The sequence below is a fragment of the Muntiacus reevesi genome, chromosome 1 (assembly GCF_963930625.1).
Source record: "Muntiacus reevesi chromosome 1, mMunRee1.1, whole genome shotgun sequence".
In the NCBI taxonomy this organism is placed as follows: Eukaryota; Metazoa; Chordata; class Mammalia; order Artiodactyla; family Cervidae; genus Muntiacus; species Muntiacus reevesi.
The window spans coordinates 96696440-96723935 of NC_089249.1; the positions used below are offsets into that span (position 1 = coordinate 96696440).

At 39.0% G+C, this 27496-nt stretch overlaps 1 protein-coding gene across 1 annotated transcript in view; it reads right to left on the reverse strand.

Moving 5' to 3' along the window:
- Nucleotides 1–2408: 2408 nt before the first annotated feature.
- EEIG2 (EEIG family member 2) overlaps nucleotides 2409–27496 on the reverse strand; it is a 75376-nt gene continuing 50288 nt past the window's right edge. Inside the window, exons 6-11 of the mRNA XM_065907649.1 lie at nucleotides 17496–17599; nucleotides 13824–13919; nucleotides 13546–13735; nucleotides 13320–13447; nucleotides 12048–12117; nucleotides 2409–6450 (exon numbers count right to left, since the gene is read on the reverse strand). Coding sequence (XP_065763721.1) covers nucleotides 6408–6450; nucleotides 12048–12117; nucleotides 13320–13447; nucleotides 13546–13735; nucleotides 13824–13919; nucleotides 17496–17599 — 631 coding nt within the window. The 3' untranslated portion in view covers nucleotides 2409–6407. The remainder of the gene's footprint in view (nucleotides 6451–12047; nucleotides 12118–13319; nucleotides 13448–13545; nucleotides 13736–13823; nucleotides 13920–17495; nucleotides 17600–27496) is intronic.

A 27496-nucleotide genomic window follows, 5' to 3' on the forward strand; every position in this document is an offset into this window, starting at 1 on the left:
ACATTCTCTGGTGTACTCATAGGAATGTTTTCTTAGGCCAGTCTACCAAGGCAACAGAAGTAAAAGCAAAAATAAACAAATGGAACCTAATGAAACTTAAAACTTATCATGCACAACAAAGAAGCGATCAATAACAAAAAGACAACCTATGGAATGGGAGAAAATATTTGCAAATGATATGACTGATAAGGGGTTAATAGCCAACATATGTAAGGAGCTCATACTGCTGCTGCTGCTGCTAAGTCGGCTTTAGTCGTGTCCAACTCTGTGCGACCCCATAGACAGCAGCCCATCAGGCTTCTCTGTCCCTGGGATTCTCCAGGCAAGAATACCGGAGTGGGTTGCCATTTCCTCCAATGCATGCATGCATGCTAAGTTGCTTCAGGCATGTCCAACTCTATGCGACCCTATGGATGGCAGCCCACCAGGCTCGTCTGTCCACAGGATTCTCTAGGCAAGAATACTGGAGTGGGTTGCCATTTCTTTCTCCGAGAGCTCATACAACTCAACATAAAAAAAAAAAGACAACCTGATTAAAAAATGGGTAGAAGATCTGAATATTTTCTAAAGGAGACATACAGATGGCCAAGAGGCACATGAAAAGATGCTCAATGTTGTTAATCATCGGAGAAATACAAATCAAAACCACAATGAGATAACCACCTCACACCAGTCAGAATGGTATCATTAAGAACTCAAATAACAAATGCTAGTGAGGATATAGAGAAAAGGGAACCCTTGTACACTATTGGTGGGAATGTAAATTATGTGCAGTCACAGTGAGAAAAAATATGGCAGTTTCTCAAAAAACTAAAAACTACCATATGACCCAGCAATTCCACTCTCGGATGTATATCTGAAAAGAAAAAACTCATTTGAAAAGATAAGAACCCTGACTTTCATAGCAGCATTATTTACAAGATGTGGAATCAATCTAACTGCCCATCAACAGATGAATGGATAAAGATGTGGTATATATACATTCAGTAGAACACTGCTCAGTCATAAAAACAAGATTTTGCCATTTCCAACAACATGGATGGACTTGGTATTAAGTGAAATAAGAGAATGATAAATACTGTATATTTTTATGAATCTAAAAAATAAACTAGTGAATATAACAGAAATTTACAGATATAGAGAACTTGTAGATATATACACTCACAGAAAACCAACTAGTGGTTACCAGAGGGGAGGGGAAAGAGGGGAGGGGCAAGACAGGGGTAGGAAATTATTGTTTTTTAAGTATTGTATTTATTTATTTGGCTGTGCTACATCTCAGCTGCAGCACTGGGGATCCTTGATCTTTGCTGTGGCATGTGGGATTCAGTTTCCTGACCAGGGATCAAACCTGGGACCCCTGCTTTGGAAGCTCTGAGTCCCAGCCACTGGACCACCAGGGAAGCTCCCCCCGTGGGGGGTGGTTTAAAATTTTCAAATTATTAAGTATAAAATAAGATACGGGATATATTGTACAACAGAGGGAATATAGCCAATATTTTATAACTATAAATGGAGTATAAGCTTTAAAAATTGTTAGTCACCATGCTGTACACCTGTAATCAACCATATTGAAAGAGTCTGAGGGGACAGATGAGAGGCTCCTGCCAGGTTCCGCTGTGATCCGGGACAGAGTCACCTGCATGGCCCTGTGTACTGAGGAGGAGGTCTGAGGGTCTCCCCCAGAGTGGCCATAGGCCCCCCCACTTCTGCCAGCAAGCAAGGTACTTTCTCCTTAACTTATGTAACCTTTCATAATCTGCACCATCTAGGGAAGTCATGACGGTCTACATGGATCTGGGTTCAAACTCATAGTGAACCATAGTTCTTTCATTAACTTTAAATTGCTGTTATAATTTGATTATCTGCAGGGAGAATGTGTTGACGTTTTCCCTCTCTGTGAGGAGGTTTTAGTCAAAAAGAACAGTCTGTACAAAGGTGTGATGACCATGAGTATCATTTAAAGCCATGATTTTAACCTCTAATAGTGCCACACTTATTGACCATCTTCTGTCTTAACACTAGAGTTAAGATGTGTATGTAGATGCTACACAAAGACAAATTCTGGCTTGATCAAACACTAAGTGCTACTAAGTGGCATATTCCTAACATTAGCTTTTATGTTCTTCATCACAACCAGAAAGAGTTGGTGGTTTTATCTACAGGCTAGATGAGAAAACAGGTTCTGAGGGGAGTTTGAATTCAAATTCAGGTCTGTCTTATTCCCAAGTCCATGCTCAGGGGACTGTAGAGAGTCTGTAAACTTGGTATACTACTTGGTCATAAATAAAGGGAAGCCCTTAGGGAGAAGTTATACACTGGTCCTCTCCCTTTGGTTTTCTTTTGTTGGCAAGAATCTGGTAGATTTCTGACAGAATCTTAACTGAAATCTTAAAGGATAAACAACATTCTAAACTTTAAGATATGATTTTTATTGAACATGTGTAAGATTTACCTTTACATTACTCAAATATTTTACAATAAAAAATTAGTTTTGGTAAAAAAAACAAAAGGAAAACATTTCCTGGATTAATAGTTGGACAATTAACAAAAAATATAAATATGAAGGTCATTTTCCATGTATTAGAGATTAGAATACTAATGGAATCACTTCAATAAAATCTTGTTCATAAGCATTTACATGATTACCCACAACTCTATCAACTTCCAGAGGACCGAGTAAATGTATAAGAGGAAGGTGATCCCCAAAATAAGACATATCTCCAAAAAAACCAAACTGAATATACCCTAAATGTCTTCCTGTATGTGGAATTTGGTCAATGAGTATCAATAAGAGAATTCTTTGTTATATACATAGGATGAACATAAACACTTGTAAATGTGGAGTCTGCTGTCCACATAAATTAAAAATGTTGCAAATTCTGTCACATGGAGAGTAGTTAGAGATCACCCACATGACCATTTAAAATATACTGTGTATATATATTATCTTCTAGAAAGTCATATATAAGGGAATAAGGCCTTTATATCCAAAGCAGTCTTAAAACAGGTTAATATAGGCATGTTTCATCCTCTGTATTTTTAGACTTCATATTCTTTAACATCTCAGCTATTAAGACTATGTACAGTACCTAAGCCAACACATGAGTAATGGCATAACCCAATTTCAACTATAGCATAGGTTATATTAACATGACGTACCATCCAGAACTGACCAAGCATACTTTCTGAACTGCCCCAGTTAAAGATCTGTTAAAATGCAATCCTGTCATATGAGCCCAGTCTCTTTCAGAACATTATCATATATAACGGAAGCCTAACATTTCGGAGAACTTCAGTGAAGTATTTAATAATACTATTAGCATGAACTTGCAAGTAGTCTGTTAGCATGGAAATCTTAAAATTCTAAAAATACTTCTGGATGTTTTAATATATCAAAACTCATTGACAGCTGAATATGTTTTGACTGGAAGCTAGATTATTTTCCCTTCTAGCAACAAATGGGTTAAGTGGTAGACACCTGTGGCTCGTGGTTTTTATTTAAAAAACAAAAAGCACATACAGAAGAATCTAGTTTGGACAGCATTACTCTGATAGTATTTTGCTGGAATGGGTTGGTGGACTTAAGGATTCTTGGTCAAGACTTTCTCAGATTCTAAGGAACCAATCTGAATCAGTTGTCTGTATACAGAAACCTTCACCAGCACCATTGCAAAGGGGAGCTGGCAGTCGGTGTGTAAACTAATGGCCCAGGGCCTTCTCTGCCCTTTGCGACCCTTCACATCCTCTCTAATCTTGGTCACCAGCACAAGTAACAGGAAGTGCCCCCCAAAGTATTTGAGACACTTCATTACCTGATCAGAAATACTTAGCTTTAAAAGATCATGAATCCTTTATTCGAGGGTAAGATTAGAAAAAGAAACTGTTATACATCTGCAAATTCTCCAAGACTAGGTGGTTTAAATATTAGATTTTAATATTAAAAAAATAAAATCTGTAATATTTAAGTTAAAAATTTATTAAGTTTTCAAATTTATTTTCTAAACTCAAAACGGAACCAAAAGTGGACTTGGTATTTAATAAGCAGGTGTTTTTTGAATAGCTACATGGTTAAGATACTAATAGTACAATAGTTTAAGAAAAACTAGAAAATAAGACACATAGGTCCTTCAACAAATATTTTTGAGGACTCTAAAGAAATCTAGTTGCAAAGTATGCTGACAAAACACAAAATAGAATAAAATAAATCCAGACTTTCACTGACTACAGAGGACACTGTCATCTTTTTTCTTCCTAATGTTTCTACGTATTAAAATATTGGTTATATTTACTACTACATTAATCAAGATGTATCTGGTGACTGCTCAATCAAAGGCACGATTTTCAAAATCTCTCCACATTTTGTTTTTTAAAACTAACTCTCTATCATCTTAACTACCAAGAGCCAGTCTTGTATTGGGCCAAGGGCAGTTGAGGATGAGTAAGATGGGGGCAGAGTCCTAACCATGGCATCTCTTACGTATCTCAAGAACGTCCTTATGGAGCCTAACTTACAATCTAGTTTTTATAATCACTTTCAAAACTGCAAAATCATCTGTAGAGATGCCAATAAAAAATACAGAACTAATACTTTGAAAATAGAAAAATACGTTTTTAAGACGTCATACTAAATATCTCTCTAAACAATATCTTCACATCTCTCTTAAAAACTTTGATTTTCTCCTTCCCATAATATATAATGAATGGATCATTCACCTGTTTATTCACAGACAGCAAGTCTTTACCACTTAAGGTAGTATTTTCCTTGGTTAGACTAAAATGTTCAGGTCAGTGTTTTTCTTCAAAACAAATCTTAATAAGAAAGGTTAACTAATAAGTGAGAAAATTCTATCTTTCAACATTCAAAATATCCCCAAATAGGGTGTTATCTCTTTAAAAAAAAAGTCAGAATCTATTTATAAAAGTAGTATTGAATTAATTTGGAATAGCCAATCATTGAAATATTAAAAAAAAAAACCTTAACATGAATTATTCAAAAACTTTCAAACCTCTAAATTTGGGTATTAAAATAAATTTTCTTAAAAAATAATATTTTTCCCTTACTTTGCCGACATGGAAATACTAGACCAAAGTAATTCTAACACACTACATTTCTTGAACCTGGTTTTGAAAGTTAAGGACTGGGAGTTACTGGTTCCATAGGAGCAACATTCTTTTTCAGTGACTAAGTCCAACAAAACTGAGATCTTTCCACACAGAAACTGTCATGTAAGGCCAGAGAAACTCTTAAGGTTTATCTGCTGTGCTATTTAACTGGATCCAGATCAGATATTCTTTCTTTAAAAGCTCTACCTGATGCATGTTGTTTTCTATTCTTGCCTCAAAATAACTAAGTTCTGATGCAGCAAAGAAGAGAACTGAAAACGACAGGTCCATGTCAGTAAGATCAAGCGGCTATCCCTTGTTCTTTATCCATTACCTCCTTGGAATGATTTTCAGTTTCATGTAAGCCTGAATCTTCAGAGAAAAGGCAGTTTTGTTTCTGACCGCATCTCAGTTTTCCTCCTGTTGTTCTAAAGTTTGACTCCTAAACCCAGCAGATATTATTGTTAGTTAACAGAGCTCTTATGTTAGGGCATCTTATGAAAGCTTAACATACTGAATCTTACACTTCTCTTAGTCTTTATATAGCACTAGTCGGAATTCTGCAGCTCATCTAATATTAACAGGTAATGATACATACTGCATAATAATAGCATTATACTCATTCATGTATCTCAGACTTAAATAACACACACTTGTTTTTCAATTTATGACTGATTCATTTAGAATTAAGCATTTTACATATTTAAACTGTTGTATAACACTTTCCCAAAGCACAGACACCCACATTTTAGATCAATTATTGCATCAAGAAGAGTGAATTTAGTACAATACTGTAGGGAGTATAATATGGAAGATTTCCTTCCCAGGAATTATATCTATTCTTGGCAGAATTTATAGTTTAAATTATTTTCACTTCTTGTCCTGCAAACACAAAATTTAAAAGCTAGAGCCGAATCTGTTGAACATGTCTATCACAGGTTTGACACGTAAAACACTAAAACTATACTCAGATGTATAGTGTTTTTTTCCCACTGGATGTTTTGACAGAAAAAGCAGGCTTTTCATTATTATGTGCAGTGACCACAGAGGCCGTGTTCCTATAAGCACACGTGGCACACTGCTCTGGTACTACCATTTCAATGTTCCCTGTTGGTAGGTGAGAAAGGAGAGTGGTGGGCACCTTCAGAGGAGAAATCAGTGTTGGCTTTCCTCTTGATAGACGAACATGCTTCATTTTTTTAATAGGTTCATTTGCTCTAAGTGCTTGAATAAAGTGCCTTAATAGCTCAACTGCCCACATCTTAAACCCACAGGGAAGCTTCAGTTCACCAGCTTGACTTCTAGCGTTTGATCACAACTTGTTCATAAGCTCCAGACCCCACCCTAAAAATAGGGAAAAGACAAAACAAAACTTCAAACTTGTGAGCTGCAATGTTTGACATTGTTCCAGTTAAACTTGTCCCCAAAGAGACAGTTGCATTAGACATTTTCTACTTGATTTGATATCCACAAGGCTTACAGGTATCACAGAGAGAAAGTACTTTAAGTCTTCAATGTTTATTAACTGCTGCACTGGGATTAGTCTGGTCCCTGATCACCTCATACTTATTCCCACATAATCTAGAAATGTTTCCAAATTCTTACTGTGTCAACATACTGCGGCAAACATGTCTACATATAAATCCGAAATATATTGACTCTGGTGGCTCAGATCTTGCACTGAGTTAACAGATGACAGTTTCTAGTAGCATTAGGAGTGTGGCGGTGTCTTCACATACATAATTGGGAAGTGCAAAATTTATTTTAGTCAAATGCAAATGTCTTTGTAAGTGGTCCTCTTTGTAAGTGGTTCATATTGTAAATTATATCTATGTAAATGCAGATTAAAAGGGAAAATGATCTTGAAGAGGGATTTATTTCTTTACAAGCTTGGTTTGTCAGACCGTGGGTTGTCTCCTACATCTACCCTCCCCCTTTCCATGGTTTTAGCTAGGTACAGGTTGCTTGGCTTGAGAGCACATTTCCTAAACTCTTTGGTCTGTAAGTGTGGCCTTGTGACTAAGTTTCCCCCCAGGGGGCATGAATGGAGACATGCCAACTTCTTCCTCACTTGCTTAAAGGGAAATTGCTTGCACCTTGAATGAGTAGCAATTTTGACAACACAGGTTAAGGAGAATGGTAAAGGATAAAACAGAAGTACCTGCGTCAATGAATCACTTCTGGGGCAAATTTGTCCCTCCAGGCTGGCCATTTTATTTTGGAGTCTCTTTATTACAGCAGCTTAGCCTTTGCCCTAATATGCCAGGTACTATCTGACCTCTGTTAATGGAATATGGTGAATAGTAAAAGACTTAAAATTTGCAAGCTTTGTGAATAAAAGTATTAAGAAATACTTAAAGGTCTCATCAACAGATTTTCTTTTTTTGCCTTTTTTTTTTTGCTCTTTTTGATGCACCCGGTGCCTTAGATTTATGTTACAATGGAATAAACATGCATGTTCCCTCTATTGTTTCTTGGTCTAGGAGGATAAGGTTTGTGTGTGTGTGGTGAAGGAAAGCATAGCATTTATCGCAAGGTACCAAGCAAGGAGTCCAGGGCAGGTAATACTTAAAACACCCAAGCTAGGAATTCCCTGGTGGTCCAGTGGTTAGGGTTGGACTTCCCAGGTTGCACAGTTGGTAAAGAATCCGCTGCCAATGCAGGAGATGCAAGTTTGATCCCTGGGTCTGGAAGATCCCTTGGAGAAGGGAATGGCCACCCACTCCAGTGTTCTTGCCTGGAGAATTCCATGGACAGAGGAGCCTGGCAGGCTACAGTCCACAGAGTCAGAAAGAGTCAGAAAGAGTCAGAGCTGTGAACACACATACTCACTCCAGTGGTTAGGACTCTGCCGATTGCATGGGAACAATTTCAGTCCCTGTTGGGGAGCTAAGATCTCACAAGCTGTGAGGTGCAGCCAAAAAACAAAACAAAACAAAACAAAAAAACCACAAAAAACCCACCTGAACTCCCCTGATAAAAGTTTTCTATAGCACTGTAAACAGTGTCTTTCTGTTGGCAATGGATTTATTTTTGGATGAGGATCTTTCTACCCTTTCCATGACCCCTCCTGAATGAGCAGGAGGAAAGCTAAAGTGGAGTTGCATGGATGGAGGGTATCACTGCTCAAAGTTAACACCAGGCTCCAATCTCCTCACTGGTCAAGATAACAGGGGCTACTACCTGAGATTTCATTCTGAGCATGCCAGAGATCAGTAAGACCAGAAGTAACTACCATGACTGGTCTCTGCCCTTAATGGCATTTTAAGAGGAAATTTTAAAATTATAAAAAATGGAAATAGTAGTAACCACTAGTAATGGTGGTTACTAGTCCACCATGGACTGAACTGGAGTTCTCAGTTGCTTGCTCAGGGACTTCTCTTCTAATGGATTCATTCTAAAGAAGAAATAGGAACATCTTCAACAGAACACCAGTGAACACTCTTTCATGTCTGCAGACAATCAGAATTTGAAGGAACCCTGGTAAGCACCAGTACACAGTGGCTTTCAGATGACCTAAAATGGTTCTGTTTCTTGAAGTGATGGAATAATAGGAACCAGACAACTGGATAGAATATATGAAACAACAGTTTTCACACACTGGACAACAGGTAGCATGGAACTGGTCCTGAGATAAGGGAAAGAAAGAAAGCAAGCCAGACAAACTGCCCCAGCATGCTTCCTGAAGCCATTTCCTTTTGGATCCTCCAAGCCTACAGGGCAGGAAGGGAGAACCCAGTACAGTGAGGTGGTCTCTTAGAGTGGAGGAATCATGTCAGAGATCAGGGATGCCACAGGCTAGAATTTGTAAGTCCAGGGTATCAGAAAAAGTGGAGAAAAATAATGGCTGGAGTACTCCCAATTTTGAAGAAAATTGTAAACCCACAGATTCAAGAGGCTCAATGAACCCTCAGCAGAATACATGCAAAGAAAAACACACCGAGGCACATCACAACAAAATGCTAAAAACCAGTGACAAAGAGAAAAGTGTAAAAGCAGTCAGAGATGAGAGATAAATCACAGAGGAATGAAAACAGACTACTTGACAGAAATTAAATGTCCTAAGGGCAAGCAAGGAGGTGCATGCAGGGTTCTGTAAACAGCTCTGAGTCAGCCAGGCTGTATCTGCTAGACTTATAAAGGATTACGGCAGACAGTCCTCCCCAAGTCTCTATCACTTGTCGCTCTGTTCTCTTCAATCTCACAGGTTCCCTGTTGGAACTTTGGTTCACTTGTGCCTCTTCTGTGCCCTAGGTAAATGATTCTGGTTTTATCCTGTGCTACAAGTTTATCTTACATAATATATCTAACACTAACACATTAGTTAGATATTCTCTGATGAATACCCACTATTTATGGACAGACCTATGTGTGCAAGTACCTGCTGGACAGTTCAAATAGATTAATTGCCACAGTAACTGTGAAAGACAGACCTTTAATTAGTAGGAGAGGACAGAGGATGAGAGATGGTTGGATGGCATCATCAATTCAATGGACGTGATTCTGAGCAACCTCCGGGAGTTGGTGATGGACAGGGAAGCCTGACGTGGGGGTCACAAAGAGTCGGACACGACTGAGCAACTGAACTGAACTGATTGAGTGCTAAAGTGCTTACTGCATGCCAGATTTTGTCCTAAGCATTACCATGCCTTATATCATTTAAACAGTATAACTCTTATGAAATAGGTTGTATTATCATCACTATTTTAGATGTGAGGACACTGAGGCAGAGAGAAGTGAAGTAACTTACCAAAGACACACAGCTCATGAATGGTGGAGCTAGGGACTAAACTCAACCCAGGCAGCCCATGTGTGTTGGGGTGTGTGTGTTATTCTTTCAGGGGTGCAGTTGTCTTTTTGGTAGCAAGTGAGAGATGCAATATGTCAAGATCACTAAGGCTAAGCTGGGCAATCATGGCTAAGCCGGGAGAGTGGCGCTAGTGGTGAAGAATTTGCCTGCCAATGCAGGAGACATAAGAGATGCCGGTTCGATCCCTGGGTCGGGAAGATTCCCTGTAGTAGGAAGTGGCAACCACTCCAGTATTTGCCTGGAGAATCCCCATGGACAGAGGAGCCTGGCGGGCTACAGTCCATGGGGCTGTAAAGAGTCGGACACGACTGAAGTGACTGAGCATGTACAGGAACAGAACCCATGTCTGACTCTGGCCCATTCCCCTTTCACCACGACACGCTGTCCCTGATGTTCTTCAGCATGTAATATGAATCTGCTTCTACCCCAATGGTCCCTTTAGGCTTCCATGTACTGGGTGATAATATTCTAACATTCATTTGGAAGGAGGATAGGAGTCAGAATTCTTAACTACACAAAACCTTTGTATTTAGTTTTAAAGAATTAAAAGAATTCTTTAAAGAATTAAAAGCTAAATTCTTTCTCAACTAGAAATTATCTTTCTTTTCTCCGCATAACAACACAAATAGCTAGCATATATTGAGAGCTTTCTATGTGCCAGGTACTGTGTTAAACAACTTTACATTAGTGATCTAACCCTCACAAAAAGCCTGTGAGTTAGGTAACTTATTTATCATCCCCATTGTACAGGTGAGGAAACTGAGGCTTACAAGGAGGTTATTAACACTGTAAAGTCAATAGTGGTGGCCTCTGGGCAGTCTAATGAGACAGCCCATGCTTCTGAGCATTTGTCAATCTGGTTGCAACTGTGTCTTTTGGTTGCAGCAGAGTCTTTTGCTGCTGCTCCTAAATAATACAGTGAGGGCTTAGTGAGTATAATCTAAAATAATAATAGCTAGGGCTTAGTGAGTATAATCATGCCATTTATATTTTAAAACAACTCCACGAAGTACTTACATGATTGCATTTTTTAAGAGTTAAGTTCAATTGAAGTTAAATGGTTTACTCCAAAAGTGGTCTGGTTAGGATGTAAACTTGTCTCTTTAATTCAGAAATACATTTTTCTTTACCATACATATCACTGTCCTTATAAATTTTATTCTTCTACCTGTTCCCTACTACTAGACTCTGCTTGCTCCAATCTACCCTCAAAATCATGGCCAGTTACTTTTCTAAAATGCCAATCTGCCAGTTCTCTGTTGAAGAATGACCAGTGGCTCCCTAGTGTATATAAGAAGGTTAAACATTCTGTTATGGCAACAGAGGCCCTTTATAACCTGTCTTCAAGATACTTCCAAGCCTCATGTCTCACAACTCCATTTCACATGCCCCACCTCCTCAGAAAAACCTGTTCACTGGCAATTCTTTACATAGGTTATATTAATCATGAGCCAGTAAGGTAAAATGATTAAGTACAATGAATGGGCTTTAGACTCAAAAGAGACATGGGTGTGAGTCCTGGTTTTCCCACTAACTAGCTTTAAGGGTTTCCTTGGGTAAATTACCTTAACCTCGTTTTATCTTTTTTCCCTCTTTTAAAAAACTAATAATGGTATTTTTTTGAGCATTGAAAGAGATAAGACTTGAATGAAATATATATATGGTGCTCAGCACATAACTAATAAATGCTCAGTAAGTACCACCTATAATTATTATATATTCACTATTATATAGTTATATATTATAATCATTATGCCTGTAAGTTCTATTTGTTCCTACCACCAGGAATATTTGTCTTCCACATACTCCCTGGTAACTGCTCACTTATTTTATTCTCCCAGTGCTCTACCAGTTCTCTACTAATACGTTCTAAAAACACATCTAAGGAAATCAACAAATAAACTTACAAAATACAAATTGTATTTTGTACATACTCAGGATAAGGAAACATACTCACAGGATATGGAAAACTAAGCTACACTAAGAGCTGTAATTTTTCTCATGGAACTACTAATACTTTGCTTTCTAGACTCAATCTGATACAAACTTTGTAACTTTCATCTTCCACTCATGAACATTTAAAAAAAAAAGTCACTCTACTCTTTAGTAAGATACTCTTTGGTCTACATACCTGTTTGGAAGATGACGACTTCCAAAGGTTGTTCTTCCTCCAGGACCCACAAATAACCTTAGTCCTTCTTCTGCAAGACACATTGACAATATTTGTTATACATATGATTATTACTGTCAAATAATATTCATATTTCAATAAGTTAACATTTTACATTTCAGTTTTGTTAAAGAAATAAAAACTTAAAGAGCTACACACATGTTTTAAAACAGGCAGTTTAAAAGAAATCCTAATAGTTACTTCTCATTAACTTTCTGTAAGCTATTTTTCTTAAAGCTGAGTAAAGAAGACAGCTGTTCCTACAAATTTCCTCAAGTGGGGTTTAATTATTTCTCTTCACAACCAGTTATATAATGAAACTAAGGCCACTGTTAACTGCTCTCTAGTCACACCAGCATGAATAATTATACTTTTCAAATCGGTGGCATGTAAATTTTCAGCTTCAGTGAAAATGCTAAGGAGCGAATGAGGGACTACCACCCAACCTCCCAAACTGCAGCAGTGACCTGAGGTACTTATGCCCCGTTATGACAAAGCAGATGTCGGTACCTATTATAAAGCAGACGTTGATGCATATTTTAAAAGTACAATAAAAGCTTTCTTAAAAATTGATATTTTTAAAGTTAATTCTTTCCCAAATTTAATGTCCATTAGCAAATAAATTATAAAGTTGTTGTTTAGTCACAAAGTTGTGTCTGACTCTTTGTGACCCCCCATGGACTGTAGCCTGCCAGGCTCCTCTGTCCATGGGATTTCCCAGGGAAGAATACTGGAGCGGGTTGCGGTTTTCCCCTCCAGAGGATCTTCCTGACCCAAGGAATGAACTCGTGTCTTCTACTTGGCAGGTGGATTCTTTATCACTGAGCCACCTGGGAAGCCCAAGTTATACAGTTATCTTCAGATTTGTAATGGGTGTGAAGTTTATTTTACAAATATGCAACACTATCACGATGTACGGCCTATTCACTACTGACCACATGGATTATACAAACCTGGATCACATATATCTATATATGCGTGCTAAGTCGCCTCGGTCATGTCTGACTCTTTGCAACCCTATGGACCACAGGTCTGCCAGGCTCCTCTGTCCATGGGATTTTTCAGGCAAGAATACTGGAGTGGACTACCATGCCCTCCTCCAGGGGATCTTCCCAACCAACCCAGGAATCGAACCCACATCTCTTACATTTCCTGCACTGGCAAGCAGGTTCTTTACCACTAGCGCCACCTGGGAAGTCCATATTTACATATACTTAATAGCTATCAACACACCTTCTGCACTGGAATCTAGGCTGAAGTCTTGACTCTGTAATATCTTCTCCACAATATCATCTGCATCCACTCTGGTATCATCAACTCGCTTCAGCTGAGATTCTACAGAATCTTGCTTCACTGGGCATCTTTGAAAATAATTAAAAAAAAATTCCTCCCTTTATTATGTCATTAAAATGAAGTTAAAAAAATTTTTTTCCCATTTAAAGTGAGTTCAAAATGATACCTGTTGAGTATTTCTAAAGCTGTATCTTCTTTATCTGCTATATCAAGACTTGGTTCAGCTGTCTTTTGCTCAACTTCATCACATGGCTCTAGAATACTTTCAACTCCTGTCGATGTACTTCCCACTGATGTATTTCTCCTGTGGCAGAGCTCAGAGAAACTAGATGACCGGGAGTGGCAGGAGCTATACCCTGTCAGAGAAAATCACTCTGGTTGTTACACTAGTATCAAATACACTGCAACCAAACATGTCCTCCCTGCACTGCTCTTAGCCTCTACCTGATACTTTCGATTGCTGGCTCGCATAGCTTGATGTTCTAGAATGTCCACAGGCACCGAGTTCGTCTGGAACAGAGGCACTCTTTGCTGAGAGATCTGCAATATGTCATAACATGATGTTACTCTTATTGTCAAAAAGTCAATGGTTGATATGTATTTTAATCTATGGATTTTGTTGTTGTTTAGTCGCTAAGTTATGTCCAACTCTTTTGCGACCCTGTGGGCTGTAGCCTTCCAGGCTCCTCTGTCTGAGGATTCTCCAGGCAAGAATACTGGAGTGGGATTACCATTTCCTTCTCCACAGGATGTTCCTGACGCAGGGATCGAACCCGGGTCTCCTGCATTGCAGGTGGATTCTTTGCCACTGAGCCTCCAGGGAAGCCCAATCTATGGATTTCAGAAGCTGCTAAATTCATTATCAAGAGTGAAATTCCTTTAAATCAGTACAATGTAAATAACTGTTGCAAGAAATACTGTACAAAGAACTTAAATACCTCAGTTTACCAAAGTGCTATGGTACCTTTCATAAGATTTAATAGCATTCTATCTTAAATAAAACTATTTCAGTTTTTATATTTAGTATTTCTCTGATAAAAAGGAGTCAAATGACTCCTGGTGGTCCAGGTGGTTGAGACTCCGTACTCCTGATGCAGGGGGCCCAGGTTTGATCCTTGGTCAGGGAACTAGATCCTATATGCCACAACTAAGGCCTGGCACAGCCAAATAAATAAATAATAAAATTTTTTAAAAAGGGAGTCAGATGGATTCCTCTAAATTCTCACAGAATTTCCAGGTTTCTGTGTGGTGTTTGAGGAAATCTTGCTTCCCAAATCTATCACAACGGGAGGCTAAAGAGTACTTTGTGACCTTTGCATTAGAGATGCCAGTGCTAGGCTATAATTTGTACAAATGTCAGTGGTTTAAAACAACACAGCATGTGATATACCACTGAGAATAAGGTTCTGCAGAAATTGATTATAGTATTCAGTTTCACAGTAAATGTACAAAAAAAGCAGTGTCAAAGCCACTTCTACTATTTCCCTAATAATGTGCATATTCCAGATGCCAACTGTGTATTTTCAGAACTAGGCTTCTTCTACAGAATGCAGAACTGTGGCCATTTTCATGAGGGTGAAATATTTGAAAACTAGAACTGTTTTTCACTTACAGGCAAAATAAAACCCAACTGAGTAATATAACAATTATAACAACAGCTCTATAAATGATATTAAACACAGATGGGCCAACAAATGCTGCCAAATAAGTAAGCTACTGGAGTGACCTGGACCTTCTGCAAAGGGTTTTTCATTTCTGGACAGACTGTAAGGTACAAATGCAAACCAGCATCCCTAGTCCTGCTTGACAGTGGTTCTAAGCCCTAGTACAGCAAATTCTGAATGCAAAGAGTTGGTTCATATCAAGAATTATACACTTTACTCCTAGGGTTAGCTCAGATCTTAATTCATCCATTTACTGGTTTACTGGTTTTCAAAATTGTTCATTCAATAAATATTTATTAAGCTCTTACGAGGTCAATGCCTAATACTGTACAAGATGTAAGGGTACAAAATAAATAAAATATATGCTTCATGTGCCAAGTACCAAAATACAAGCACCAAAAAGAAGCTATCAAGCACTCCAAAGGACAGACACATCGAACACTATGTGGTAATAGGGGAAAGACCTCTACTGGAGATTAACTCCAGGCTTTTAACAATATATAGGAATTTCTTGGCTAGACTAGGCGGGAAAAAGCATGCCTTGTCTGTAGAAAGGCAAATAGTTCCACAAAGCTGGCATATACCCAACTATGATTGAAGGAAAGAGAGATGAGCAGATACCTGATAATGAAGGACTTATCTCTATGAGTTTCAGGAAGGAGATAATCCAATGGCTTTAAGCAAGGGTGTGACTTGACTATATTAACATTTTGGGAAGATCATTTTGGCAGCAGGATGAAATAGAAGGTGAAGGAGTGAAGATTTTCATAATAATTCAGCTGAGAGATGCTGAGCAGGCACAAATGATAGTACTTCACTACTAACTAGAAGTGTGTGCCAGGATAACTGTGACAGAAAATACAGGAGGAAGAGTTAGGAAGACGTGCTGGGCATGTGGAATTTAAGACATCTGAGGACGCCCGTTCACTGGTCACAGATTTCTACTGTGTCCCTGGCCCTTATGCTGTTGATCCAAACATAAATTAAGACCTGATCATGAGGAACTCAGAGGCTTGCTGAGAGAAAAGTTAAACAGATGGGTTTTAGTCTAATGTGATATGAAGTGGATGTTTCCAAAAAGCATTTGGAAACATGTGCCTGGAGTCAGGATGAAGCTTTGGAGGCAACACAGATTGTAAATCAAACACACTAACTCATATTTACATGATAGTTAAACTGAAGGTACAGATGACAATGCCCAGGGTGGGGTGAATGGAGAGAACCAAATCCTGGTGAGCATCAATATTTTAAGAGGAAGGAGGAAGAAGATAAGCCTCCGAGAAGTTAGAGAAGAGAAGCGGAAGCCAAAGGAAGAGAAAGTTTCCAGAAAGAATAAATGGCCAATTTATTCAAATGAGAACAGAAAAAATGCCCACAAGATTTGACAGTCATATCCTTGGAGACATCATCAAAATAAGGCAGAATGCAGAAGCCAGAATCCTGTGTGTTTAGGAATAAGTGGGCAGTACATTATTCCTAGAAATTTGGCTATGAAAAGTGTGAGAGAACGAGGGTGGGCATGGAGGGAGGAGGCGAGTACGTGCCCAAGGAGGAACAGGCGATAGAGAATGATGCAGGGCTGATGAGTGTTTGGTTTCCAATATGAGAAACAATTCAGAATATTTAAATATTGAAGAGAAGGAGCCAACAGGAGAGTTAAAAGTCACAAAGAATTCACTGATCTCAAATCAGGAAATATCATAATCCTCATTATGCATAAGAAAGCTTATCTTTGCAATCTAAGAAGTGCTGAAAACATTAATTGTATCACTACACCTTTCTTTTTCTTCTTTCAAATAATAACCCTGGGGACTGCAGGGGATAAAAAAGGAAGCTCATGAGTGCTTTTTCCCCGGCCAACTTGACATTCCCCTTACCTGCTTTACACTTGGCGGGCAGCCTATGACTGGAAGTTTGCCTGGAGAAGTGATCCCAGCAGCAGCATCACCTGGGCACTTACCCATGCAGTTTTCAGGCTCCAATCTGGATTTACTTAATCAAAACCTCTGGCTGCAGTGTCAGCGATCTATGGCTTAACAAGCCCACCAGGTGATTCTGATGTGCACTAGTATTTGGGACCCACTGACAGAGGGCACGTGATTCACGGAAGAGAAGCACCACCTGAAAGGTGACTGGCAGAAGCTACTAGGCATGTGGACGCTCCCGTAGCGTCCTATTAGATCTGTGGGCCTCAGAGGCACACAGTGGTGGGACCGGGAGGGTCACTGCAACATTGAGCTTTTAATTCATCATAGCATGACATACCCTTCGGACAAAATGAAGTCCTGGTTTAAGCAAAAACTGCATGATTAAAACTCTTCTAATACTTATTGGCTCATTTATAGTCGCATATACTCACAGAATTACAAATCTGGGGGGGGGGGCTTTAGGAATCTTTTCGAGTAGTACCATGACTCACAAACTAGAAAACGAGTAAGCGACACATCCATACCTGCTATCCCAAGATGAATTTTGAGAGTCTCTCCACCTTTTCTATCTTCTTCCAGAGATTCAGATTCACCAGCAATTGGTATACACATTGATGTAGAAGGAGGCCTGCAAACAAACATTGCTAAGGATCAGAACTTCATGGATGGTGAATGTGAAAGTTTGAAATGCTGTTAAGGGATGGATTATGTAGTCAGGGCACAGCCTCAGTAAAGGTGCCTGGTAATGTCCCCTCTTTGAGGATGAAAGTGACAAAAATCAACAAAATAATGTACGAGCATTCCTCAAAACTTGATTAAAAGTCATGAGGGAAAAAAGTTTTTTACACAACGAAAGAAGTGAGACCAGAAAGGACACTGCCTCCACAGAGTCGGGTGGGAAAACTGAGGAGGTGTATTCTCAGGAGAGTGGTGCAGGGGCTCCAAATGTCAGCTTGATTCTCAGGCCAGGCAGGGATGTGTCTGTGCCGTGGAGGTGGTGGCACAAGCCCCTCTGTAGCTGAGGCTGCAGGGGATACCTCACGCCTCCGACGGAAAGATCTCTTGTTGGCTCCATCTACTTAAATTATCTATGGTTTTATCTTCCATCTGCTTCTTGTGTACATAGGCCACCGGCTTGAGGAAGAGTCAATAAAGAGCCTAGTTGTTTAGATTTGATTTTGAGGGCATGATTCTTTGGGAGTAGGTGATGAATATAGTTTCATTCGTTCACTCAAGGCTCCTGTCTCCATATAGAAGCTGTGAAGCAGGGAGGGACGAGACTGATTTCTAACAACAACTTTTTTTTTTTTGAAGAAAACATTCTTAATCTTTTGAGGTTGATATCTAGAGGAAAATCACATATCTCTAGAGACCATCCCTTGGTAACCTGAAATAAAATAGGAAAGTGGTTGAAGGGGGATCATGAAGCTGACCCATTAAATGGCAACTTAAATACCTTACTGTGTTAGTTCACAGGAATCCTCATGCTATTTAGGTCCTCATGCTATTAGGTCCATGCTATTTAGGTCATGCTATTTAGGATACAGACATTTAAGATTTGCATTCAGTTCACTTCAGTTGCTCAGTCGTGTCCGACTCTTTGCGACCCCATGGACTGCAGCATGCCAGGCTTCCCTGTCCATCACCAGCTCCAGAGATTGATCAAACTCATGTACATTGAGTAGGTGGTGACATCCAACCATCTCATCCTCTGTTATCCCTATCTCCTCCTGCCTTCAATCTTTCCCAGCATTAGCGTCTTTTCAAATGAGCCAGTTCTTCACATCAGGTGGCCAAAGTATTGGAGCTTCAGCTTCAGCATCAGTCCTTCCAATGAATATTCAGGACTGATTTCCTTTAGGGTGGACTGGCTGATCTTCTTGTAGTCCAAGGGACTCTCAAGAGTATTCTCCAACACCACAGTTCAAAAGCATCAATTCTTTGGTGCTCAGCATTCTTTCTGGTTCAACTCTCACATCTATACATGACTACTGGAAAAACTATAGCTTTGACTAGACAGACCATTGTTGGCAAAGTAATGTCTCTGCTTTTTAATATACTTTCTGGGTTGATCATAGCTTTTCTTCCAAGGAACAAGTGTTCTTTAATCTCATGGCTGCAGTTACCATCTGCGGTGATTTTGGACCCCCCAAAAATAAAGTCTCTCACTGTTTTCATTGTTTCCCCATCTATTTGCCATAAAGTGATGGGACGGGATGCCATGATCTTATGTTTTCTGAATGCTGAGTTTTAAGCCAACTTTTTCACTCTCCTCTTTCACTTTCATCAAGAGGCTCTTTAGTTCTTCTTTGCTTTCTGCCATAAGGGTGGTGTCATCTGCATATTTGAGGTTATTGATATTTCTCCCGGTAATCTTGATTCCGGCTTGTGATTCATCCAGCCCAGCATTTTGCATGATGTACTCTGCATATAAGTTAAATAAGCAGGGTGACAATATACAGCCTTGACATACTCCTTTTCTGTTTTGGAACCTCGTCTGTTGTTCCGTGTCTAGTTCTAACTGTTGCTTCTTGATCTGCATACAGATTTCTCAGGCAGCAGGTCAGGTGGTCTAGTATTCCCATCTCTTTAACAATCTTCCAGTTTGTTGTGATCCACAAAGGCTTTGGTGTAGTCAATAAAGCAGAAGTAGATGTTTTTCTGGAACTCTCTTGCTTTTTTGATGATCCAACCGTTGTTGGTAATTTGATCGCTAGTTCCTCTGCCTTTTCTAAATCCAGCTTGAACATCTGGAAGTTCATGGTTTACATACTGTTGAAGCCTGGCTTGGAGAATTTTGAGCATTATTTTGCTAGTGTGTGAGATGAGTGCAATTGTGTGGTAGTCTGAACATTCTTTGGCATTGCCTTTCTTTGGGATTGGAATGAAAACTGACCTTTTCCAGTCCTGTGGCCACTGCTGGGTTTTCCAAATTTGGTGGCATATTGAGTGAAGCACTTTCACAGCATCATCTTTTAGGATTTGAAATAGTTCAACTGGAATTCCATCACCCCCACTAGCTTTGTTTGTAGTGATGCTTCCTGAGGCCCACCTGACTTCACATTCCAGGATGTCTGGCTCTAGTCCATTGATCACACCATCACGGTTATCTGGGTCATGAATATCTTTTTTGTATAGTTCTTCTGTGTATTCTTGCCACCTCTTCTTAATATCTTCTACTTCTGTTAGGTCCATACACCATTTCTGTCCTTTATTGTGCCTATCTTTGCATGAAAGATTTGCATTAAACCTATTTAATTGATAGATTACTCCTATTCCAGGGTCTCTTAAATTCCAAAACTGCATATTCTATTAGGATATCTAACTATTTATTCTGCAAATTTTTGTCCAATTAAACTCATATTCTTTCCCCAAATATGTCTTCTTCTTATATTCCCTATCTCTGTGAATGCCATCACAGTCCAAAACTCACCAAACTAGAATCTTATGTTTTGCCTCTGTCTCCACAAAAAAACTATTAGACCTAATAAATTAATTCAAGAAGGTAGCAGGATACAAGATTAATATACAGAACTCACTGTTTTACACTAACAATGAAATACAGAAAACTAAAAAAAAAAAATTAAAAAAAAAAATCCCATTTAAAATTGGATAAAAAAATAAAGAAACAAACCTAGAAATAAAGTTAACCGAGGAAGTGAAAGAACTATTCACTGAAAACTAAAACACTGATAAAGGAAACTGAAGGTGATTCAAAGAAATGCAAAGATATACCATGCTCTTGGATGGGAAGAATATTGTTAAAATGGCCATACTACCCAAAGCAATCTACAGATTTAAAACAATCTGTATCAAATTGCCCATAATATTTTCCATAGAACTAGAACAAATATTAATAATCTTTAAATTTATATGGAAAAACAAAGACTCAAAATTGCCAAAGCAGTCCTGAGGAAAAGAGAACAAAGGTGGAGGTATAATACCTCCAAACTTTAGATCATACTACAAAGCTACATTAATCAAAACAGTGTGGTACTGGCACAAAAACAGATATATAGGCTAATGAAACGGAACAGAGAGCCCAGAAATAAACCCACACACCTACAGTCAATTAACCTATGACAAAGGAGGCAGGAATATATGATGGAGAAAAGACAGACCCTTCAACAAGTGGTCTTGGGAATGCTGGGGAACTATATGTTAGTCACTGAAATTAGAACACTCCCTCACATCACATACAAAGATAAACTCAAAATATAAAACTCCTAGAAGAGAACATAGGCAAAACATTCTCTGACATAATAAGCATCCCGATGTTCATAGCAGCACTACTTATTTACATTAGCCAAGACATGGAAACAACACAAGTACCCATCAACAGACAACTGGCTAAAGAAGATATGGTACATAAATACAATGGAGTATACTCAACCAAAAAAAATGAAATATTGACACTTGTAGCAACATGGATGAACTTGGAGACTGTAACACTCAGTGAAGACAGATACAGAAAGACAAACATTATGATATCACTTATATGTGGAATCTAAAAAAATAAAACAGTGAATCTATATACAAAACAGACTCAGAGACATAGAAAACAAATTTATGGTTATCAAAGGGGAAGGGGAGGGATAAATTAGGAGTATGGGATTAACAGATGCATACGATTATATACACAAAATAGGTAAGCAATAAGAATTTATTGTATGGCAAGGGAATAATATTCAGTATCATAATAATCTGTGCAAAAACTATATAATACATAAAAGAAATGCAAAGAATGGAGTGTATAGCCACAGTCACTAATCACTGATGGTGACTCATGCCTGCCTATCTAAATTCTTATGTTTTTAAAGCCAGGTCCTCTGTTTTGCCTTTCATAGGTGGCCAGCTTGCCGTGTCTCCACCCCTCTACCTCTCAGCCTGCTTTCCAACCCTTCAAAACTCTCAGCCTGCAGCCTCCTTCCCTTCTCCCTCTCTATGGGTCTCCCTCTGGCTCTGCGCCTTCCTGTCCAGCCTGACTTCACAACCATAATATTTTGAGCTATTCCTTCAACTTGGCACCATTTGTTCTGCAGTCTCAAAAAATCTGAAGACCCTCTACCCTTGATAATTTCAGCCATCTGTACCAACTGCTCTAATACTGGGGCAACTAGGCATTATGGAGAAAATTCATCAACCACAGGGACTGACGTTAGAATCTGAAATCTAAGTCTCCCTAGACTACTCTGTTGTGTTAAATACATAATCACTGAGTGCCGATCATGTGCCACATTTTTATTCTAAGTTACCCCTTTTGTTCTGAAAATGTTTTTGTATCTCTTATCAAAAATTGTTTAATGTGGTTCAATTTCAGAATGAAAGGAATGGGATTATTTTGTGTGCTGAGTTGCTCAGTTGTGTCTGAATTTCAAGTAATGTAAGAGTGGGCTTCCCTGGTGGCTCAGTGGTGAAGAATCCACCTGCCAGTGCAGGAGATGCAGGTTTGATCCCTGGATCAGGAAGATCCTGGAAAATCCCATAGACAGAGGAGCCTGGTAGGCTACAGTCCAAGGGATTGCAGAAGAGTCAGACACACTCAACAACCAACCAACAGCAACAATGTTAAAAGTATGTGAAAAATGATCTCCTAAAATGACACCACTACCTGCTTGGTATTTCATAAATATTCTCTCCACGCCCTGTAACAATGCTATAAACTTATGCAAGCTGTTTTCTCTTCCTGAAATGTCTCTACCTACCTCCCCTGCTTCGTGGTTTTCCTATTCATCCTTTAAAACTTAGCCCCCTGTCATCCCCTCAGTGAAGACTTTCCTGGCTTTCAAAGAAGAAGAGTTAAGGACTCTATCCTCTATGCCTCAATAATATCCTATGTTGTGTGTCTGTCACCCATATAAATAGTGAATCCTTCAGAGCAAGGGGTTAGTCTTAACTGAGTTTGGTAATTGTTAGCACATGGTAGGCAATCAATACACGTGTACTGAATCAGTGAATCCTGGGGCCATGGACAACTTAGTTCCTTAATCTCTGACATGTCCTGACATCACAGAGTTAATAACATCACATCATAGAGTTCTTTCAAGAAATAAATTGGGAGACTAATATTCATTAAATCATTTTGAGAAATGGAAAACTGCCTTCCTTCTCGAATATGAACGCTCTAAAGCCCTACGCTATTCAAGTGGGTTACATCGTCCCTAGATCTGCTTTACCACCAAGTCATTAAATGCCAATACGGTACAAAACTTCTCTCTCCAAGTATCTTTTTCATCAGCATTAGAGGTTGGCTTTCTTTTCAGAGTCAGCTTCATTCTTTTACGAAAGCTGGTGGATATTTGATGAATTGTAGAGAATTATAAAATGGAGTTTAGGGCAAGTTGCTAGAGGTTGATTTACCAGCTGTCTTCTTCACACGTACTGGCTTTAGTATAAAATTTGTTTCTGAAAAACCGTTTGATCTAAGTCACAGATCTTCTGCTCATAAAATATAAAAACTAGAATTTAACTGAGTGCTAAGGATCTGTATACTCATTTATTTCTCTAGTAGGTTTTTGAAAACTTATAAAATATTCAAAGACAGACAAAAGCAGATAGAATAGCACAATGACCCTCTCCCAAAGTTACTTATATCTTTGTCCTGCAGACGAATAGTCAAGTTTCTCGACTGCTCTGTCTGTGCCTTAGGGTCCTCGGTAAAAAGTGAACTTGGATTATACTCATACTCTTGAAACTGGCTTCATGAAGCTCTCTTAGCAACTTCAGGGGTAGAAAGGTTCTACATCTTTTTCCCCTCAACAGGAAGATGGTAAATAGGGGACTCATAATATATTTCTGCCAAGAATTTCTGTGGATAGGTATTCTGGGAAAAAAAGTCACCAGACAATTTCCAACACTTGTTTCAGCCCTGAAGTACTGTCATTTTACATATTTAATAAATGCTGAAATACAACCTGGTAAAAATAATTCACTTTTCTCATCAGGAGTTCAAACATTTTTCTATTCAATCCATACTCAATATAAGAAGAACATGGATGTGTTACAGTGGCTCCTTTTTCATAGACAGTTGCATAATTTCAGATACTCAAAGGGAAAACACATATTAGGGATTTGAGTCTTCTGAAAAATACTTTTATGTATTTTAGGATTAGGTAAAGTTTGTTTATTCTAGTGAGTCATGAAAGTCTTTCTCTATAAACTCTAGATTACCAGAATTACATTTGTGGAGATAACACAGAATATAAGATGATCTATTTTGGACATCTCCAGTACTTGAGTTTCACAAATAGGTGAAATGGCAGAGAAAGGGCCAGAAAGGGAACAGTAATTAAAAAGCTCCTAAGAAGAAATAATGAATGTATTTTCTTCTACTAAATTTTGCTGCTCTTTTTCTCATTTCACTCTAAACTGATTACATTAGGAAAACATATTGTCACCTAAGAAACCAAAAATTGTTAGTCCCCAAAGAACAGGAAATAAGGAAAGAAGCCAGGAAATTATCATTTGGGAGCAAATAGGATAGGAAGGCTAAGTTATTGGAAGATGCATAATTTTAATCAAGAACTGATTTGTGTTGTTGCTGTTCAGTCGCTCAGTCACGTCTGACTCTTTGCAACCCCATGGACTGTAGCCCGCCAGACTTCCTGTCCTTCACCATCTCCTGGAGCTTGCTCAAACTCATGTCCATTGAATTGGTGATGCCATCCAACCACCTCATCCTCTGTCATCCCCTTCTCCTGCTTCAATCCTTCCCAACATCAGAGTCTGCTAACAAGTCTGCTCTTTGCATCAGGTGGCCAAAGTATTGGAACTTCAGCTTCAGCATCAGTCCTTCTAGTGAATATTCAGGATTGATTTCTATTAGGATTGACTGGTTTGACCTCCTTGCAGGCCATGGGACTCTCAAGAATCTTCTCCAACACCACAGCTCAAAAGCATCAATTCTTTGGTGTTCAGCGTTCTCTCTGCTCCAACTCTCACATCCATACTAGAAAAAGCACCGACCGTAATACAGACCTTAGTTGGCAAAGTAATATCTCTGCTTTTAAATATGCTGTCTAGGTTTGTCATAGCTTTTCTTTTAAGGAGCAACTGTCTTTTAATTTCACGGCTGCAGTCACCATCTGCAGTGATTTTGGAGCCCAAGAAAAGAAAGTCTGTCACTGGTTCCATTGTTTCCCAATCTATGTACCATGAAGTGATGGGTCTGGATGCCATGATCTTAGCTTTTTGAATGATGAGTTTTAAGCCAGCTTTTTCACTCTCCTCTTTTACCTTCATCAGGGGCTCTTTAGTTCCTCTTCGCTTTCTGCCGTAAGGGTGGTGTCATCTGCATATCTGAGATTATTGATATTTCTCCCAGCAATCTTGATTCCAGCTTGTGATTCATCCAGCTCAGCATTTTGCCTGATGCACTCTGTGTATATTTTCATCTTTATAAAATATATATGCCATGGCGTGGTTTGTGTATGCTCAGTTGTGTCTGATTCTTTGCAAGTCCATGGACTGTAGCCTGCCAGGCTCCTCTGTCCATGGAAATTTCCAGGCAAGAAATACTGGAGTCGGCTGCCATTTCCTTCTCCAGGGGATCTTTCCAACCCTATATATATATATATTTTTTTTTTTTTTTCATCTTTAGATATAAGTAGAGAACTATATGGATGTTACTATTAAAAACATGAAGTTGATGCATAGTGAAGTAATTGTTAACTTTTCTAAACATATTTTTCTCAGATTTTAAATGCTATCTGGTTAACTTTCATTTTTAATTATAAAGTGATTTTAAGATTGCTAACAGGCATCCTACTGCCTTTTCCCATTCAGCTCACTCTCCTACTCCCTGAGAAGACTTTTACACATATTTTCCTCTTTCCTCAAACCCCCACCTCCATCTTCCCCATCCTTGCTTTTCAATGATTACCTTGTTTCCTATATTATTAGGAAATCAGTAATAATTGGATAATTACTTCTGTATGTTTCCACTTCTCATACATCTGCATCTGTAGCCATATTCTCTGCTTTCATCCCTCTTGATAATCCAAGGACACTATTCTAACAATTGTCCCTTTTCTCTTCAGAACCATGTTTCTCCTTGTCTACTGGACTATTCATGTCAGGATACAAGTGTGCTGCGCTATCTCCCATCTTTAAAAAAGAAACCAAACAGAAACCTGCCCTTAACTGCACATTCCTCTTATTTAGGACCCCATTTTTTTCTGTTCCTTTTTCGCAGCAAAAGTCCTCATAAGAATTGTTTATACTATCTCCAGTGTTTCTCTTTCAAAACTTTCTTTAACCTCTCCAGTGTGGCTGTAGTCTTAAACACACTCTACCAGTGCTTGTCAGAGTCACCAATAGTCAATTCTCAGCCCTCATCTTCCTTGACCTGCTTCAGTAGTGTGGGACACAGCCGATTACTCCTTCTTTTTTTCCTACATGCTTGTCATTTGGTTTCAGGACAGTACTTTCCTGGCTCCTTCTTCCTGTCTGTCTGGTTGCTACTTTGCTGGTGCTTCCCTACCTCCCCAGCCTCTAACAGGCAGGAGAGTCCCATACCTTAGTCTGTGGTCCTTTTCTTTATCTAAACTCATTTCCTCTAGGTCATTTAATCGAAGCTCATGGCTTTAACTCGTATCTATGTACTGATGATATGATGATTTCTGAATTTACATCTCTAGTCTGGGCCTCCCTACTGGACTCTGTAGTGATATACTCAACTGCCTACTCAGAAAGCCTGGCCGGATGATAAATGGGGATCTCACACTTAACACGTCCAACATCCAAGCTCCCAACTTGCTCCTCTTGTAGGCACTCTCATTTCAATAAATGTCCACCATTCTCCTCATTACTCAGGCCCCAAGCCTTGAATTCTGAAACAGCCTCCTAACTCATGTACCTATTTCTACCCTTGGCCCTTTGCTGGTCCCACAAATTGTCTATTATCCACCTAGTAGCCAAAAGTCTGGGGATTTTACTCCTGGTTTTAAACGCTCCAGTAGCCTTTTATCTCACTCAGATTATAAGTGGCCTATGAGACCATTATTATAACGGCTTACAAGACCTTTATCATCTGGTCTCATCTCCTATCATCATATTCTTCATTCAGTCTCTCCTAGACATACTGGTCTCCTGGAAGTTACCTGAAACTGCCAAACACACTTCTGTCTCAAGGCTTTTGTCCTTGTTTCTGCTGTCTCAAATGCTTTCCCCAAATATCTGCATGGCGTGCTTCCCACCTCCCTCAGGTCTCTGCTCAAATATCACCCTAACCAGGAAGGTAATATATAAAACAGCAACACTTCTCCTCACCACGGCCCTCCTACCCTGCTTTATGTTTCTTCAAAATACTCATTGCCATCTTTATATCACATATTTACTTGTTTGCTTATTGTCTCTTTTCCCTCTTAGAATATAAGCTCCAAGATGTCAGGGACTTGATCTATTTTTTTCACTGTGGTTTGTCTAGTGTCTAAATTAGGGCCTAGCACATGGCACCTAATAGGTATTTATTGAAGAAATGATAAGTTCATAGAGGTCAAATTAATAATTCTACTTTGTAATAATT